The sequence below is a fragment of the Nesoenas mayeri genome (assembly GCF_963082525.1).
Source record: "Nesoenas mayeri genome assembly, chromosome: 26".
Taxonomy (NCBI): Eukaryota; Metazoa; Chordata; class Aves; order Columbiformes; family Columbidae; genus Nesoenas; species Nesoenas mayeri.
In genome coordinates this window covers 5592015-5611007 of record NC_137552.1, presented here as the reverse complement: position 1 = coordinate 5611007, position 18993 = coordinate 5592015, and the positions used below count along the sequence as shown (strand labels likewise).

At 54.1% G+C, this 18993-nt stretch overlaps 3 protein-coding genes across 9 annotated transcripts in view; 1 reads left to right on the top strand and 2 right to left on the bottom strand.

Annotated features, from left to right (window-relative positions):
• The window catches only part of DDX42 (DEAD-box helicase 42), a 30247-nt gene extending 27768 nt beyond the window's left edge, over positions 1–2479 (top strand). For all 7 annotated transcript variants that reach the window (XM_080359573.1, XM_080359572.1, XM_080359574.1 and 4 more), the window contains one exon: positions 421–2479. In XM_080359573.1, the coding sequence (XP_080215699.1) occupies positions 421–1173 (753 nt within the window). In that variant the 3' untranslated portion in view covers positions 1174–2479. The remainder of the gene's footprint in view (positions 1–420) is intronic.
• Positions 2480–5152: 2673 nt separating this feature from the next.
• LOC308049888 (parathyroid hormone/parathyroid hormone-related peptide receptor-like) lies at positions 5153–10186 on the bottom strand (the record flags this gene model as incomplete). Its single annotated transcript, XM_080359758.1, has 9 exons — positions 5153–5565; positions 5904–6002; positions 6269–6335; positions 6839–6899; positions 7049–7391; positions 7642–7828; positions 8212–8950; positions 9232–9472; positions 10124–10186. The coding sequence occupies 9 exons, from the start codon at positions 10184–10186 to the stop codon at positions 5248–5250; spliced, it is 2118 nt and encodes a 705-aa protein (XP_080215884.1). The 3' UTR covers positions 5153–5247.
• A 2778-nt stretch (positions 10187–12964) lies between these two features.
• On the bottom strand, positions 12965–18553 carry LOC308050034 (G protein-activated inward rectifier potassium channel 1-like; the record flags this gene model as incomplete). Its single annotated transcript, XM_080359957.1, has 3 exons — positions 12965–14841; positions 15838–16054; positions 17915–18553. The coding sequence occupies 3 exons, from the start codon at positions 18551–18553 to the stop codon at positions 14249–14251; spliced, it is 1449 nt and encodes a 482-aa protein (XP_080216083.1). The 3' UTR covers positions 12965–14248.
• Positions 18554–18993: the final 440 nt, after the last annotated feature.

Here is an 18993-nt window from a genome sequence, read left to right as displayed (position 1 = left end):
GGACATAACCTGGAAAAGTTGATTTGCCAAGCTTGTTTTGTTTTCTGCTGCCCCTTTTACTCACCCTCCCTTCTCGCTTCTGCTCCTGGGCTTGATCCTGCTTAGGCTGCTCAGCAGCAATTGTGTAATTGCAATCAAAAGAAATGGGGAATGGAGAAATCCTTTCTCTTCAGTGTAAAAATCAACCTTATGGTATAAGAGCACCCTCCTTTCTGTGAGCTGGTAGCAAATATCTGTTACTAATTCTGTGTTGGTAGGCACGGCAGGAATGTGATCACTCCAGGAGTGACTTTTTACAGGAACTCGTTTTCCTAGGGGCTTCCCAGAATTTAAGGCAGGTTGTCTGTGCACGATGATCGTGTGTCGTGTGGTGCAGCGCAGATGCAAACGTGCTCTCTTTTCTTTGTCTCTTGCCGGCAGTCCCAGTATAAGAGCCACTTCGTTGCTGCAAGCTTAAATAACCAAAAGACTGGGAGCTCCGCTGCTGGTGCCAGCGGCTGGACCAGCGCTGGCAGCTTGAACTCGGTACCGACAAGTTCAGCACAGCAAAACGCTGCAAATCCTGACAGCCCGATTGCGGCCACCGCCGCGGCAAAGGGTGTTCCGGGCTTCACCAGCACGGGGAATTTGAGCAGCGTTCCCTCCTTCCCGAGCGTTGGAGCGCAGGGCTTCAACAACGCGAACTCCAGCGCCAACAATCGAGAAGGCATCGGCTGCGGCGGCACCGGCATGGCAGCTGCTGGTGGCGGTGGTGGCGGCATTGTCAGAGAACGATACAACGACAACCGGAACAGTCGCCACAACGAAATCCCGCGCCGTGGAGAGGGAGGCGGTCGTGGAGAGGGAGGCGGTCGCTACAACGATGTGCAGCGCCACGATGTGCAGCGCCACGATGTGCAGCGCCACGGAGAAGGAGGCGGTCGCCACAGTGACGCTTATCGCCATGGAGAGGGCCGACACGGCGACAACCATCGCCACGCTGAAAGCCGGCACTTCGCTGATATGGGCGGTGGCAATCGCAATAACGGTGACAGCAGGAACAGCAATGAGGGCAGGAACAACGAGAACAGGAATGGGGAGAACAGGAAGGATGCCAACAGCCGAGACAACAAGACAGATGGTTTTGCTGTCCCAGAGCCCCCAAAACGTAAGAAGAGCCGGTGGGACAGTTAAAAGCGGGTGTTTCACAGCCTGGAATCTCTGCGGGTAGTGTTGTCTTTTGTTTCCAGAGGATTTCTTGGGGTTTTTGGTAACTGTTTGTTGAGCAGCTGGGGGAGGAGAAGGAAACAGTGGAAACTCCCCGTGCAAGCGTGGGCCGGTACATCTGCGGACAGGTTCGCTCTGATGACGTGTACACACAGTGCTTAGTCCAAGAGAAATCACTTTGATAAAGCTCCCTGGGTTCTGCTTTTAAACATTCAGTGCTCAAGTGACTCTCTGCCAGATGTAAACAGATCTTCTTGACGAGGAAGAAGCTGTTTCATGTCCTTTGGAATGTTAAGCAACTGTTGTCCATAGAAGTATAAAGTAGTCTTTTCTTAACCAGTGTTCACATTTAAAAAAAACAGCCCATCTAGAGATGCTCAGGACCCACCTGTTAAACATTAATCTTTCAGCAATTGGTTCGGTATGGTGAGTTCTTCCCCAATCTCTTCACGTATTCTCTTACCCCTAAATAATTCGGTCTCCAGGTTGCCCCCAACATCTCTCCCATCGAGTCAGAATGTGTCAGTTTGTGTTGCTGAAGGTGGGATGAAGCAAGTTGGTTTTTCTTTTATTTCCTTTTTAAAAATTCTTTCCTGGAGCTGTTGAAGGGGTCCTTGTGCAGCCCAGCTGACCACAGATTCACGGGGAGGAGGATGGGCTCCCCGCCTGGTTTGTGCTCAGTACATCAATCCCAGGCCCATTGCCCAGGTATTTTTTTCTTTCAAAGAACCTCTTCTTTCCTAACAAACAACCTGCATTTTGGTGGCAGCCTGCATAGCAAACTTCGCTCTGCTGTGCCTATGCCCCCTGTGTTAGGAGAGGGCTGAGTGCTTGCTTCCAATTCAGAACAAAAAGGAAAAAATGTAGATACGCCACAAAAGTCAAGAGGCTGGTGACCCCATGAAGCGCAGCTAAGAGGCTTCCTTTAGAAATTCAGGGACCTGCTGCTCAGAAGCCTTTAGGGAGAACTTGAAAAGTGATTGATGAAGTGGAACAGCTCGAATATGGCCCCATATTGGACACATGTACTGAAAACTGTAAAATCTTGCTTGACCATTTTTAACTCGTGTGTATTATCTGTTTTTTAACTTGTTTCTTTTGCGCCACCAAGGAAGGAAGAACTCTCTTGTTGAAACATGTCAGCACCCACCTCTGTCTTGTTTCTACTGAAAGAAGGATCAGAAACTGTCAGGTTTTTGTGAGATTGTGATGTTTTCTTTATCAGCTGTGCATTTACTTTCTGCTTGCTCTAGTAAATGTTTTATTACTGGGACAAAAATATTTAGCACGTGCTTTTTATTCTCCAATTCTTCCTTGGGTTGTTGTTGCATTTGATGGAGATTTGGCTGCCTGGAGATTCCACTGTGTCCCTTTCTTTCACCAGAAGTCGTGGATTGTAGTTGTAGAAAACTTCATGTGTTTTTCCGCAGTATCTTTCACCCCACGCTGCTTTGCAAACCTTATTTGAGCTTCGATACCTCCTGGGGAATAGATTTTACAAGTGGGAAGGATCCAGCGCAGGGCGTTTGCTCATCCAGCCTTTCCTGGGGTCATTGGTAGAGCTGCAAAGGGAACTCGGTGACAGGTTTGGGATCTGACCTGCACGTGGTGTGGATTCAGTTAAGGCACCAACATTTGGGTCCCCTCACCAACTGGATCTAATAGGTTTTTTTAGATTAGCTGTCCCTTTAGTTATCTAACCATGGTCTGGGCAGGAACCTCAATGTGCTAATTGTGCTCTGCGGATTTGCTACAAAGATTTTGCAGGACAGATGCAGCAGAAGTTTAGGAGCAACTGTTGGGTTCCCCTTTCGTTATGATGCTTCAGGTTGATCACTCAGCACAATTAAAGATCTGAGTTTCAAAACAAATTAAGAAACAGCTCCGTGGTCGAAGCTGTTGGTTCCCCCCATCCCTGGAGCTGCACTCGCTGCTGCTGGAACCGGCCCTGTGAGCGGAGCTGCGGGGTTTCTCCTCTTCACCACGTCCCTCTGCTGTTCATGGGATGGCTGAAATTCCTCACCCCTGTCTCAGCTGCCAGGAGCCTCCTGAGACCCGAGCGAGTAAACACCCACCCCTGGCAGAGCTACAAATGCTGCTTCACAGGTCTGTGCTTTCTAATCCTTGTGACTCCCTTTGTATTTTAGCTTTTCACCGCAAGATCTGTGAATGCACAGAATTACTTACGTGTTCGCTGACACTGTCTTGATCATAAAAATACTTCCTCAGAAATTACTGCCACAGTCCCGTGACTGCGCCTCATTAGAGCAGGTATGAAAAAACTTAGTGCGACAACCAACAAGCTGTTTAATTTTAACTGGTGTATGTACCCGCTCTCCCAATCACGATGTGATTCTCCCCTCCCCTGCGGTCTGGCTGGATTGTCTGGGCATTGCAGGAGTTTGAGGATGGAAACGGGCCGTACAGACTGTCTCTTTATTCACTTTTTAGCCTGCAAGATGATCACAGTGCCAAGGCTTTTGCATGCAGTGGTCTGTGTATTTATGGACAACTGTGTTTCCGCGAGCTGCACGCGGATGGAAGCACGGGCAGGGTGAGAGGCAGAACTGCTCTGCAGGCAATCTTAGGATGAGAGGAAACGGCCTCAAGTTGCGCCAGGGGAGATTGAGGTTGGATCTGGGAACAATTTCTTCCCCAAAGGGCTGTGGGGCATTGGAACAGGCTGCCCAGGGCAGTGCTGGAGTCACCAGCCCTGGAGGGCTGGACAGACGGACATGAGGTTCTCAGGACATGGGGCAGTGCTGGGCTGGGGAATGGTTGGACTTGACCTTAAAGGTCTTTTCCAACCAAAATGATCCTATATTCTTCACTCTGCCTGCCCCGGGCTGTACAACACAGGAACTGGTGCTAAATAGGGAAGTCAGACACTAGGACTGTGGGCTCAGTAAATCAGCTTTATACGTCCTGGAGCTGAACTCACTTTCCAGACTGTTGAGGTAAGACTGAGCCTGGAGGATTGTTTTATGGTGATGATTCAAGACTTTGCATACACAGACATCACATCAATCAGTTGCAGAAGGAAATGAGGTTTCGAAACGGCTGCTCATTTTTAGGCCAGGAAGGTAGGAGTGAGAACACGCAGTCCCTTTGCACACAGGTGTGAGGGAAAGGGAACTGTGTTGTTGCAGCTGCTCCCCGCTACCCCAGCTCTCCATGCAAGAGAAAAAGGAGCCTGAAGCGTGACGATCAGCATCTTCCCGGGCACAGCTGGATGTCCAGATGGGCAACACACCCCTCACAGCATCGTCTCCAGCTCTTTGTTGAGGTTGGGGTGACGCTGAGTCAGGTCCGTTAAGTCCACTGTGTTTTCCCCACAGCCTTTCTGCCTCATCTCCTGGTCCGGACAGGGCAAAACGTTCTCCAAGGCGAAGGAGCCCGGCAGGCTGGCACGGGCCGGGAGCAGCAGCCCCCGCGGCGGCGGGTTCGCTGCCCCTCGCCCCGCCAGGCTCACGCTGAAGCTCGTGGTGCCGTGGGACGCCAGCCCCCCGTAGCAGCAGCTCCCCGCCGCGCTGGTGGCACGGGCCTTCTGCTTGAAGTCCAGCGCCAGGCTCCTCCGAAAACGGGCTTTCTTGATCTCCGCCTGCACCTGAGCGAGAGACCCAAGACGGCTGCTGGTGTCCAGAGCCAGCACAACAGGCATTGCTCCCCGTGCTTTCTGCTCTTAGTGCTTTTATTTCCCTTCTGACTCCTACTGAGAGGGATGGATCTGAATTTTCGCTCTGGCTATCCCAGCCTGAGGGCTCTGAGTTAGCTTTTCTCATATAATCATGGAATCACAGAATAGTTTGGGTTGAAGGACCTTCCCAGCTCCCCCAGTTCCCAGCCTGCCATGAGCAGGGACATCGTCACCAGCTCAGGGTGCTCAGAGCCCCGTCCAGCCTGGCCTGGGGTGTCTCAGGGATGGTTCATCCACCACCTTTCTGGGTACCTGGGCCAGGCTCTCACCACCCTCAGGGCAACAATTCCTGCCTCATGTCCAGCCTCAATCTCCCTCCTTTAGTTTAAAACCATTCCCAGACCCTAAAGGGGCTGGATCAGGGAGCTCAGCTGCTCACGCTTCTCACTTACCTCCCCATTGCAAAAGCAGTAGATAAAAGCCACAAAGAAACCCTGCCGAGAGAGAGAGGGGCAGTTTGAGTCCTGAGCCGCGGTCCTGTCCGCGTGCTCGGTGTTTGGAACAGCAGCCCCGTGTCGACGCACCTGAGAGGAGTTAAAGAGCATCTCGTAGTGCATCTGGATCTGCCACAGGACCCCGGAGACCTCGGTGTAGGGCATGGCCATGAACACCACGTAGTGGACTCCGAAAAGCGGCATCAGCACCAGCGTGGACTTCAGCAGCTTCCTGAGAGGAGAAACACTCCGAGCCGTTAGCGGGGACCGGCCAGCCAGCCGGCAGCCCCCTTGCAGATGCGGGCAAGCATCCTAACAGAAAGGGCAACCACTTTGGCTTGTTTGTGTGTAACTATCGCATCCCATTGAGCAGAAGGGTTCAGAGCTTGAACTTCTGAACCTGTTGTTCCACACAAACCGAGCTGCCAGAAGTGCTGGTTGCCATCGTCTCACCACCTCCCCTCGCTCCTGCAGCCGTTCCTGTGCCTCTGCTCTTCATTCACAACCCTCTGGGGACCCAAATCAGCTCAACGGACAGAAAATGAGCCAGAGCAGAGCCGGGACACTCGCCTGTACTGCTGCCGCGGGTCGAGCTTCCCCGTGTGCGTCTCCCAGAGCTTGGAAGCCAACACCCGCACGATGTTGAGGAAGAGGAAGAAGTTCACCTGCCGACAGATGGATTTGTTGCCCGCAGTAACTCCGGGTCTGCCCGAGCAGCCCCCGGGATGGGGACGGGCCGTTCTGGGTGAGCCCCACACAGGGACACGCAGGTGATGCTGTGGTCCAGTGTCCTGGATCCCTCTGCATCACACGGGCCCTCCGGGTGCTGGGGTGGCTGGGACACAGCACCAGTGACCACAAGTGAACGCTCTGGGTCTCTCAATCCCCTTTCCCCAAAAAGGATTAGGAGGCTCAGCCATGGGATTCTTACCACGATGGCGGCCAAGATGGGGACCTGATAAATCCACTTCATGTTCCCTGCACTGAGGTCCCAGCACCTGAAGAGATGAGCAAAGAAACACCTTGGAGAAACCTGAAATCCCTGGTAAGGAAAAGCAGCGGCTGCTGGCTCCCCGTGTCCCCAGCCACCGTCCCCGTCCTCCCACGCGTGCAGATCCTGACCCAACAGCAGCATTCGTAACCACCACGGTGCTACACACCAGTTTTAAACTGACATCAACGTTCCTGAGGGTTCCTTGGCCAGCTGATCTGAAACTCCTGCTGTATGTTTGGTGGCCTTTTAAAACGCTTTAGAGCATGCCCTATAGTATTCACCTTTGCACTGTTGATTGACCAATTTATGGTGTAAACCTGCACCCAGCTTCCTCCCAAACGCAAACAAAACCACTATTGGTCTGGATTGCTGACAGTTTTATGAACCAGCCTTGCGTGTGTGTTCAGTCCTCTTGTTCTTCTAGGAAAACTTTCATTTTCCAAAGTTCTGGTGCCCACAGATGTTTTCCCCCCGCAAAGGACGGTTGGAGAAGTTGGACCCACGTACTGCGTATCTGCCAGGGAGGCCCTGACGCTGGCCCAGACCGACACAAACACCGCGGGGAGACCTGGGGGGGCAGGAACCAGAGTGAGGAGCGCGATGGAGCATCACGTTCGCAACCCCAACCGACCTGTGTCCTCTGCCCTTATCTGTGCGCTCAGTGCTGCTCAGCCACGGTCTCAGTGGCCACAGCGCTGGGTTGGGGTCCCTGCTTACCCCAGCCGATGATGATGAGGACCCATAGGTAGTTTTCATTGGAGAGGAAGGCCATGAAGATCAGGCTGTGCAGGTAGAGACCTTCCACCAGGATCCAGTAGTGGTTGGTGGCCAGAAAATAGAGGAAGAGAGTCACCACAACCTTGCAGCCAACCTGTGGGTGCGGAGACAGAGAGGTGCCCATCTCAGGCTGCCCCTGTGGGTAAAACCTGGTGGCTTTGGCTCTCTGGCCAGCAACGCCCAGGCTGTGCCCCGTGCGTGGTTCATGTCCCTCCTCTCGCAGGGAGCAGCTCCAGGCCACCAGAGCTCCACCAGCATCGGAGGTAGAGCAGATGCTCCGGGTCTTTCCCCAGGAGAGGTGTGTCCCTCGTCAGCGCGCTCTGAGCTCAGACAGCCTGCAAGACCCGTGTCCGTGTAGATCTCATCTCTATGGCGGCACCAGGATGGGGAGAAGCTGTAGGTTCATCCCTCCCCGTCACCCCTGAGCAGCGCAGCCCCAATCTGGGAGGGTCCAAAGCGCATTCCCCATGCACCAGGGCTCCTAAATCCCTTTTTTCCTGCGATCCTGCCTCCAGTCTCAATGCACCACTTGCCAGGTGGCTCCGTTGTCCTGGCGAGGGACCCATTTCTGCCTTGAAGTCGTCCTCCCGCATCCTGTCCGTCTCGCTGGCCAGAGTGCCCGAGTAGAGCACCACGTCCTTCACGAAGATGCTCACGGCCCGGCAGATGAAGGAGGCGAAGAGGTGGATGTGGATGTAGTTGCGTGTGCAGTGCAGGCGCCTACGGAGAAGGGACGTGACACGAGCCCCGTCTCGGCTGCCCAACAAACTCCTCGCACGTGGGCTCAGGCAGTGGGGGGTCCCAGAGAAGGTGAGCTCCGAGGTGTCAGCCCTCCCATGGCCACAGAAGCCAGATCTGGGGGCAAGTTGGGGTGTGAAGCCCCTCAAGAGCAGGATGGAGCAGGTGAGGAGCTGGTCATATGAAGGAATCAAAGAAACAGGTGTGTTTGGGGGCTTTGGAAGTGCTCTGATGTTTGTGCTGGGGTTTGGGGCCGGTTCCTGTTCCCTGCAGGGCTGTTTCCCCCTCGGGGTGTTGTGTGCATGGGCAGTGGGGTGAGGACGGTTCTCCCCTCACGTGGGGACGGGGGTTCAGCTCCTCCTTACTTGAAGTACGAGAGGATGCAGACGGCGACGATGAGGGAGGCCAGGGAGATGGAGTAGCCGGTGGTGTACATGAGGTGCAGGCGGTCGAACACCTCCTGGAAGAGAAGGGCTGTGCTCAGCACTGCAGCCCTGGGCTTTTTGGGAGCAGAGAGCAAGAGCCCTGCGCTCCCAGCAATTCCCCCGGGCTGTCCCGAGTGCTTCCCCGGCCCAACCCCTTTGCCCAGCAATGTCACCTTCTCGCGGCTCCGGCTCTCGGAGGAGAAGAGCAGAGCGCACTCGGTGTAATTAGCCCAGGTCTTGTTGATGCTGAGAGCCATGGCCCATGTCCCCGAGGCGCTGCAGTACCTGTAGGCGTGACCTGGGGACAGCAACGGGCGCAGTGACGGCAGCAGGAGCCGCAGGAAGCCCAGATACATCCCCCCTTGGTGGAGCATTGTCACCCAGCGCTCACCTCGATGGTTGAAGTCGTAGATGTAGTCGGGGCAGGGAACAGACACCTCCTGGCTGGGGGAGCCCTTCGGCCAGCAGATAATCCCGTCCCACTCGGGAAGGCAGCTGGTGTCTGGCCAAAGAGCAGAGACACATCTTGCTTGGGCTCCAAACAGAGTCACGTTGTGACCTTCAGGTTCACCAAGCTGGACCAGGGTGGGGAAAAATTGCTGCCACATGATCAGCCCTGATGGCAGAGCAGGGGGCTGGGGAGGTGGACACGTCCCATCCCATCCCATCCCATCCCACATCATCCCATCCCATCCCAATCATCCCACCTCCTCCTGGGGGGCCAAGGCCCCTGCACAGCTCTCATTTGCAATGGGCAAACTGGAAATGGTGCAGCCAGCACTGGCTAATCAGTGTGATCATTTAATCAGCACTAATTGTGCCCAGAGCAGCCACAGCACCAGCAGCTCCACAGACCCTGGGGAGCCACGTGTCCCTGTCCCCATCCCGCTCCCATGTGAGGGGACAGTGTTTCCCAGCTCTACCGGGACCCGCTGACCGTGCGCAGGGGAGGGACGCTACCTTTGATCTTCTCCAGCTGGGCTTTGATGTCTCTGTGACATTTCTCCTTGGCTTCCACCAGGAGATAGATCTGTTCTTCTTTTGTGAGGACGTCATCGGGGTCAACCTGCCAAGACAAGGAAGAGACGGGCGGGGGAGAGGAGACGATGGAACATGGATGTGCTGGAGGAAAAGCTGCTGGAGCAGCCACAGCATGGCTGGACCCCCCAGCTCTCCCCGGGCAGGTCAGGTTTGTGCAGCTCTGGGTAGATAATAGAATCATTTTGGTTGGAAAAACCCTTTAAGATCAAGTCCAACCATAACCCACCCCTGGCGCTGCCCCATGTCCTCAGAACCTCATGTCTGTCTGTCCAGCCCTCCAGGGCTGGTGACTCCAGCACTGCCCTGGGCAGCCTGTTCAATGCCCCACAGCCCTTTGGGGAAGAAATTGTTCCTAAATCCAACCTCAACCTCCCCTGGCGCAACTTGAGGCCGTTTCCTCTGCTCCTGGCGCTTGTTCCTGGGGAGCAGAGCCCGACCCCCCTGGCTCCAAGCTCCTTTCAGGCAGTTCAGAGATCAGAAGGTCTCCCCTCAGCTCCTGTTCTGCAGCTGAACCCCCCAGGTCCCTCAGCCGCTCCCATCATGTGTCTGTGCTAAAACTCAGCCGCGTGTCGGGCTTCTGTGCCCCTGACACCTCTGAGGCAGCGACCCGCGCACCGGGCGCACCCAGGGAATGCAAAATCCACCGCGGCGCAGCGTATCTGTGCTTTTAGCAGGAGTGAGATGCTCCCCGCTTCCACCCAGCTCCCGCCCGGCAGCTCCACGGAGCGCGATGTGCAGCCGGGGGACGCAATTAACACTGTTTAGAGCCAGGAGAGGGACTGGGGGAGCCTATGGAGCCGCTCAGACTTACCAGAGCCCACGCGGAGCTCCAGAGGCAGCAGCAGAGCAGCACGGCCGTGACGGGTCTCCCCATGGTCCCGCCGGGTGGGGACCGCAGGGCCAGAGCTGGAGAAAGCGAATCCTTCACCTGGGGACCCGCTGCCAGGCCGGGGCCGCCGGGGCCGGGTGGAGAGAGCCGGTGCCTCGGGCAGCACGGAGCATCTTCTGGGAGCAGCGTCCCGGTCCCTGTCACGCGAGGTGGTGACAGGGACACAGTGTGTCCCCTGGGCTGCGTGCCCCGTCCCGGCTCTGCTAGAGGGAGCTGCTCAATGGGAAAGGGGGTTTTGGGGTTCTCCCCCCACCATTCTTGCTGCTGGCCGGTCTCTGCGTCTCTCCTGCTTTAAGCAGCTCCCAGAGAATGCGCAAACAAGTGCCGTTTGGATGGGGACAGCCGAGGTTTATTGGCTCAGCCCTAGGTGCTAAAATCCTCTTCATTCAAAGCGGATTCCGCTTCTCTTTTCAGAAACTCCTCTCGCTGCCCGCGGGCTCATTTGTCATTTGTCCCGGTGTCCCCCCCGCCGCTCCAGGAGCCGAAGGACGATGTGGAATGAGGATGGAGCTAAGGTGAGGGTGTTGAGCGGTGGGGCGGGTGCGTGTCGGATGGGTTCTGGCTGATGAGGAGGCAGCAACGCTCAGCGGCAATTTCATTCCCACCGCAGGCGAAGTCTGACCCAGGCTCTGAGTTTGCAGTTAGCAAAACATTCTAGGTTTGGTTTTTTGTTTTTGACTAAATTACTTGGTATATTATAGAGAGATTACAAAGCAATAATTGCAAGCGACACCCACCCAGCCCTATCATCCACCGCCTCGCCTCCCCGAATCCACACTAGGGATCGTGCGATAACGGCAAACAGCCAATTTCCCAGCGGTTTTTAGCCGCCGCCTCCTCCTAACAGACCCTGTAACCCGGCTGGAGCGGCGTTTTGGAGAGGAAGAGGCCGGGGGGGTCTGAGCACCGGGCTGAGCTGCTGACACCCCCATTCCCATCACTCCCGGCCCTGCAGCAGCTCCCAAACAGCAGGATTGGACCCACCCGCTCATGCCAGGCCTGAGCTGCTGAGATAACGTGTTTTAGCTCCCCAAACTCCTGGAAAATCGATTTTTCTCTGTTTTATGAGGGGGAGGATCCAGCGCAGGGCGTTTGCTCATCCAGCCTTTCCTGGGGTCATTGGTAGAGCTGCAAAGGGAACTCGGTGACAGGTTTGGGATCTCACCTGCACGTGGTGTGGATTCAGTTAAGGCACCAACATGTGGGTCCCCTCACCAACTGGATCTAATAGGTTTTTTTAGATTAGCTTTCCCTTTAGTTATCTAACCATGGTCTGGGCAGGAACCTCATTGCGCTGATTTGTGCTCTGCAGATTTGCTACAAAGATTTTGCAGGACAGATGCAGCAGAGGTTTAGGAGCAACTATTGGGTTCCCCTTTCGTTATGATGCTTCAGGTTGATCACTCAGCACAATTAAAGATCTGAGTTTCAAAACAAATTAAGAAACAGCTCCATGGTCGAAGCTGTTGGTTCCCCCCATCCCTGGGGCTGCACTCGCTGCTGCTGGAACCGGCCCCGTGAGCGGAGCTGCGGGGTTTCTCCTCTTCACCACGTCCCTCTGCTGTTCATGGGATGGCTGAAATTCCTCACCCCTGTCTCAGCTGCCAGGAGCCTCCTGAGACCCGAGCGAGTAAACACCCACCCCTGGCAGAGCTACAAATGCCGCTTCACAGGTCCGTGTCAGATAGAGAAGAAGGCTGGTTCGTTCTGTGCAGGGAGAGCGGCATTTCAGCTGCCCGGGGAGGGCATCGAGAATCTCTCTCCTTGCTGTGCCGGGCTGGGCTGTTTTCTCCTACAGAGACACGAGCAAAACCTGCAGCTGAGCAAATCAACTCCAGGGAGATCAGGAGAACAGAGAACCAGAGAGAGAGAGGGATGGGGAGCAGGAGAGAGGGATGGAGAGAGACAGGAGGGTGGAGTATGGAGGGTGTTGGTCTGTTCTCACCAGGAACAAGCGCCAGGAGCAGAGGAAACGACCTCAAGTTGCGCCAGGGGAGGGTGAGGTTGGATCTGGGAACAATTTCTTCCCCAAAGGGCTGTGGGGCATTGAACAGGCTGCCCAGGGCAGTGCTGGAGTCACCAGCCCTGGAGGGCTGGACAGACGGACATGAGGTTCTCAGGACATGGGGTGGGGAATGGTTGGACTCCATGATCTTGAGGGGCTTTTCCAACCAAAATGATTCGATAATTCTATGGAGGATAAAGGAAAAAGGATGGGAGGCAGAACAAAGGGAAAGAGCGACAAGGGTGGGAGCAGGGCAAAGGATGGCAGAGGAAAAATACAGTGATGGGAGGCAGGGCAGACATGGAGGAATCGAAAAACAGATCCGGGAGGATGAGAGAGTGACGGAGAGAGGAAAAGGGACAGAGAGATGAGGGTCGGGGCGCAGGACCCAGCCCGGGTTAAGCGCGGCGGCTCCACTGCGCATGCGTGAGCAGCACCCGCAGGACCCGCCGCGGCCGCCAGGGGGCGCGCGGGCGGCCCCGGGTCCCGCTGCTCCCGCAGATGTGCGAACAGCTGGAAAAGCGGCTCAACCATCGGACCGCTCCGGCTGGAAAAGCCCCTCGAGATCATCCCGTCCAGCCGGTCACCCCCGGCACTGCCCCACGTCCTGAGAACCTCATGTCCGTCTGTCCAGCCCTCCAGGGCTGGTGACTCCAGCACTGCCCTGGGCAGCCTGTTCCAATGCCCCACAGCCCTTTGGGGAAGAAATTGTTCCTATGACCATCTCCCTGTAATTCCCCCTTGTTTTCCAGTGTGTGTTCATGGAGCAGCAGTAGATCTCCCGGTGCAACAAACGAACATTTATTTCTCCCTGGAGTTCTGGGCAGTTTATCTCGACAGCGCATCTGTAACCTCTCGTGTCCGTCGCTCTGTATTGCGGTCCCGTCTTTCCCTCCAGCGGCGGGAGGAAAACCCTCTGTGTGTAACGTTTGTGGAAGGGGACACTAAACAGGGCACAGGGCGATCACATGAAACCGGGCCAAGGGAACTAAAGGCCCTGATAAAATGCTCCCAGAAGATGGGAACAGCTCAGGGTCTGGCCAAACTCCCCCCTGCACCTCCATAATCAGGAAAGCGATGCCATGATGCTCCGACGACCCATCCCCAATGCTGCAGAGACCTCAGCATTAATTGAGAACAAAATGCAGCCACGGGTGAGCTTAATAGCTGACTGACATGTATTGTAACATCTGTGTATAGAATATACGTGTGCACAGTTACATTTTTTAACACATAGATGTCCGTATGTATGTGAGTGGTCTACAGGAAAGTCTCGGGAGGCCATGAAATCTCCTCCGCAGCTATGGGAGCAGCACAGAGCCGGGAAAACTGACAATAGCTCAGGACCATCCTGCAGGATGCACAGCGCAGAATCCTCCTGCCTCACGTGTCTGCTTATTCTGATTGTGCTTGCTCACTACCCTCTGGAAAACAAACAAACCAACCTCTTTGGCAGACTGCGATGGACAGCGGAATAGCTGAATAATAGAGCCATTATTCGGAAGTGTGGAACCCCAGGAAACCTAAGAAAATAGAAGTCTAGTTCTTGCCATTCCTGGTGATGGGTAAGGCAAACAGTAGTTTCAGCTCTGCAAGATTTCGCCCTCTTCAAGGGCAGTCGCTCAGAAATAACATGACACTTTAAAGAGACACTGAACACCAAAATACCAACACCTCTGTGTAAACCTGCCCTGACATCGTTTTAGTCATTTCTACAGATCACCACATTCCGGGGAGGGTGTTTAAAATAACTAAGGACCTGGTCTTTGCTTCGTGAAACAGCATCTGCAGCTATGGAAGACAACGTGGATTTGCAACGAGCATGCTGATAAACGTAATTGGGGCAGGATTTCTTTGGCACGACAGTCTAACCTGACTGCCCCTCTAAGTCCTATTGTGCTACCTAAGCTGGAACTATGATACAAAAAGGATTGTTCTTCTTGAAAGTGGCCAAACTAAATAATGACTGTACTGTAAGTCAGCTCGTGCAGGTCAGTGGTCTTAAAGCAGTTTATCAGCCACAACTCCTGTTGTTTCTGCTCTTAAGAGAGGAGACCGGAGTCCATTTTTTGAAGTTTGGCAGGAAAATTACCTTCCAATTTCAAGTCTGGAGCGCACACACCTGGAGGGCTCTTCTGAAAATCCAAATCGCTGGCAGACTGACTCAAAGGCCGGGCGCTGGCTTGTAAGGCTTCCAGCTGTATCCTGTCGTCCCCCGCAGAGCTGGGACTGACTTCTTGGATTTCCAGGAGATCTCCAGCACTGCAAGTCTTCTCCGTGCTGCTGGAGCTCATCCGCAGGGCTCGTCTTGGAAACTCTTCCTTTCCTGAGCTGATCTTCTGAAGTTTAAAAGGGAGCTTGTTTTTGTCTCCCGTACCATCCATGCAGTCAAGCGAACAAACCTGTTCTCTTCTGGTTCTGTTGGTATCGACGGGACTGCTCAAAGGAGATGCCAGGGACGGGTTTTCTTCTTGCTCTTTAACGCTGTAAGGAGGAGTTGGGACTTCAAACGTAGCGTGGAACTGAGAATAATCGACGTGGAAAAAGCCATCTTCTAGGGACATTACTGGCAGGAATCTGTGGCCCCAAAGAACTTCATCTTCTGTATAGGAGGTCCTGGCTTGACATGTCATTCCTGCAAAACAGAAACAAGAGCACGACATCGTAATGGGAGCAAGAAAACAGGCACGTGGAACAAAAACACAAGGTAAAGCTGCTGGATGAAAAGCAATTGTAGCCTGTAAGATATCGAATGTATAGATTATAAAATGGAGGGATTTTTCCTAGTCAATCTCGCAACAATTCATGGAGCGCCTCTAACTGATTGACTAGATTTTAATGCAAATATTGGAGTATATATTTCAGACTCACGCCGAGCAAAGAGCTTTTGACAAAAGCAAAAGATAAAATGAAGACAGTATCAGCTCTCTAGCAACAATCCTATAGTCCGTATGTAAAGCTGGTTCTTGGAAGTCACCTTGGGAGCAAGAACTGCTGCTTGGCAGAGATGTACAGAATTCTCTGGCAAAGGTCAGGCATGGGGGAGCCAAAGAGAAATGAAACGTAATGTCCCTTTCCTTCTCGAGGACAGGCTACTTCTTCTCCAAACAGCATGTCAAGATAAGAGCCGTTAGAGACACTGCAGCTGTTTCCATGCTGAGACACAGGTACTGCTGGGAGGCTCGCAGGATTTGTTCCACTCAGTGCAAATGTAGAACATTGGCAGTATTTCCATGCCTGAACTAACAGCTCAAATGTGTTCTAAGCAAGCCAACGCATCTAGAATGGTCTTCACTTTAACTTACACATGGATCCTCAATGTATAGCTTCTTCAATAACCGCATTGTCAGAGGGTCCACAAACACATTAAACCCTCGAAAGCCAAGGCTGCAAAGCCAAGTGTCCCCTGGGCAATGCTGTATCCACGTTTAAAATCAGCCAACCAGGTGTTGTGGCTGCGCGGTCTCTGTTCGCGCTGCAAAGCTGGGTTTGTTATTTTGCGTTCAGTTAAAAGCAGGACAGGCTGCCAGGGATTCTGCAGCCCCAGCAGCTTCTGAAGTCCCGCGTTCTTCTACACCGGGCTGAAAACAAAGACTACAAACCAGAGCACGCGTGTTATTCTGAATCTTACCGGTGGTCTCAACAATTCCTTCAAGGATGACAACTATTTCGAATTGCTCGCTTCGCAGGGATCTTTGGGAGAGGCAGAACAGGGGGCTCTTGGAATTAATTTCGTGGCAGATGGTTAACGGGGACACCAAGAACAGCTGGTCCGCTCCGGTTCCAAACCCGACATCCAGTTCACACTGGTCCAGCGGCAGAAACTCTCCCTCCGGCGTCTGTCGGGACTGAAGACGAAAAGATGATTTAGTGTGCGGGAAAACATGAACTCAATGCAATGAAGTTTAAACCTGCCGCTTTCGTGGCATTATTATCTATATATTAGGTCTGGGGTCTTCACAATGGAGATGTAAGTGATAATAAATACTGTCAGGCTACTATATATGACCCATTTTCACTCTTCTTATTGTGCCACTACATCTCATCATCATCTACAAACTTTACCATGATATATATATATATATATTTTGACTACTACACTACGAGCCATTCAGAGTTAGACTGGTGTATTTTATTTACAAAGGTAAATCCTCAGGGCCCCAGTGTTTCCATTGAAACGCTACATTCACTGCTAAATATGGGTCCTGTCGCAAGTGCAAAATGTGATAAGCCATATTTCTTCACATTCTTCCAGTGTGACACAAGTAAATGAAACGCCGGCTATCTAATCGGGTGCAGGAGTGTAGCGAGACCAGCTGTCAACAGCCCCCTGTAAAGCACAGCAGAAAGAGCACAAATCACACAAAAAAGGCAGAACGTGCTAAAGATAAATGTGAGTGAGCTCTGGCACAGCCACCGTAAGTTTACAAGACACATCACACACCGATGTTAATTCACAGGCTGCCAGAACAGCCGCTATAAGGCTGGAACAGTCTGGTTCAAGAGGCACCTCAAGGAGCTGAGCAGGTTGGGCACAACGATAGCTTGAAATAAATCACATATGAGTCACTGATTCGTTGTCTGGTCTATGAAACAGCTATTCAGAAGATGAACAGGGCAAGCAGGTCCACCAAATGTCCTTATGTTTTCAGTCTCAATCGCCTGCACACCAGCATGGAGCACCAACAGTTATCAGCGGGAACAGCACCAGGTTGTGTGGGTTGTGTCTTATTGCAAAATAACTTTGCACCGAATTACTAGTGCTGTAAAACCACGACTGTGGTACCGCTTTTATTCCACTTGGACTTGCGTCTCATCTTGGATGATGGACAGAATGAAATAATTTAAAGGAGGATTTCTGCTAACTCTTAATAGAGAGCAACAAAAAACATGGTTTAGCTGGTTTTCTGATTCCTACATGAACTGCTCCATTTTCACTCCTGACAGCTTGTTCTCATATATATATATATATATCCAACCTCTTGCTGAATCTTAGCAGATTCTCCATTTTAAATGATATTCTGTAGCGAGAAAAATGAACAGCTCAGCCAAGCGTTCTGCACAGAGCAGGAGGAAAACAGCATTTGGCATTTACCATCGTCCCATCACCTGCTCTGTTATACTTGTTTCTGCAGATTATTAAACTGCCCACAGACCTGCTCCAAAGAGAGGATTACCATAGAGAATATAGAACATTTACAGCATTGAAATATGATATTTAGACATGACGTAGCTGCTGGGAGCTGCTATACTATGTTGCTTCATCTTCATGTGCACACATAGTGTTTTCCTTCCATTCTGCTCCTGCCCGACGCACCCTCAGGAATTCCACGTCTGCCAAGCTCGGCTGCATCCCTATGATTTATTTTTGTTATGATCGCCTTTGAATCCCAGTTTTCTTGCATTCTGAATTACACTGACCATTGTCAGTGATTAATAAATATAGTGGTGACAATCAAGGGGCCTTTCCACCGAAGCACCCGCACAATCCCTCTGAAATGCTTGGGAGACCACGGGGTAAGAAACTGCAAGTTAAACCTCCCCGGGTTTCCCCAAAGGGAAGAGGAGGCCAGGGTTGATTTTTGTCCTCATTTAGCATCACCACAAAATGGGTACGATCAATTTTCTTATTCCCAGCTGTCACCTCGCACATAGTTGCCTGTGTCACCCACCGCAACGAACGTGTCCCATCCCACGCCAGACCTCACCTTGATGAGCTTGCAGCGGATCTGGGCAGACACCATGTGGCTGTTGCGGAGGTTGCCGACGCGGAACATGAGGCAGAGCTTGCCGTCGCGCTGCGAGACGACGGCGGCGCGGCTGAACATGAGGGTCTCGGCTCGCTTCTTGGGCTGCGACATCTTGATGAACATGCAGCCGATGAGGAACGCGTCGACGATGGAGCCCAGCAGCGACTGGAAGAGGAAGAGCACGATGCCCTCGGGGCAGCGCTCGGTGATGTAGCGGTGCCCGTAGCCGATGGTGGCTTCGGTCTCTATGAAGAAGAGGAAGGCGGAGGGGAAGTTGTAGACGTTGGCCACACACGGGCTGTAGGCATCATCGTGCGCCCGGTGCAGGTCACCTCGCAGGTAGGCGATGCCCCACCACATGGAAGCCATGACCAGCCAGGCGACCGTGTAGGTCAGCAGGAAGATGAGCAGGTTCCAGCGCCACTTGAGATCCACCAGCGTGGTGAAGAGGTCGGACAGGTAGCGGCTGCTCTCGCCGCCCAGGTTCCCGTGTTGCACGTTGCAGCGCCCGTTCTTGTCCACGAAACGCTGCCGCTCCCTGCGGGCCGGGCCCACCGCCCGGTACTCGTCCCCAAAGCGCCGGTGCACGGCGGACATGCTGCCGGCGCCGCGGGGAATCCCCACGGGGGTGGCCGTGGGGGGTGCGAGCGCCGGGGACGCTCGGGAAGAGCAGCGCGGGGAGCGCGGCGGAGCTCGGCGGGGCGGGCGGGGCGGAGCGCGGCGGGGCGGGCGAGGCGGAGCTCGGCGGGGCGGAGCGCGGCGGGGCGGGCGGGGCGGGCGGGGCGGAGCTCGGCGGGGCGGGCGGGGCGGAGCGCGGCGGGGCGGGCGGGGCGGAGCTCGGCGGGGCGGGCGGGGCGGAGCGCGGCGGGGCGGGCGGGGCGGAGCTCGGCGGAGCGGGCGGGGCGGAGCGCGGCGGGGCGGGCGGGGCGGAGCTCGGCGGGGCGGGCGGGGCGGAGCGCGGCGGGGCGGGCGGGGCGGAGCTCGGCGGGGCGGGCGGGGCGGAGCGCGGCAGGGCGGTCGGGGGCAGCGCCGGAGGA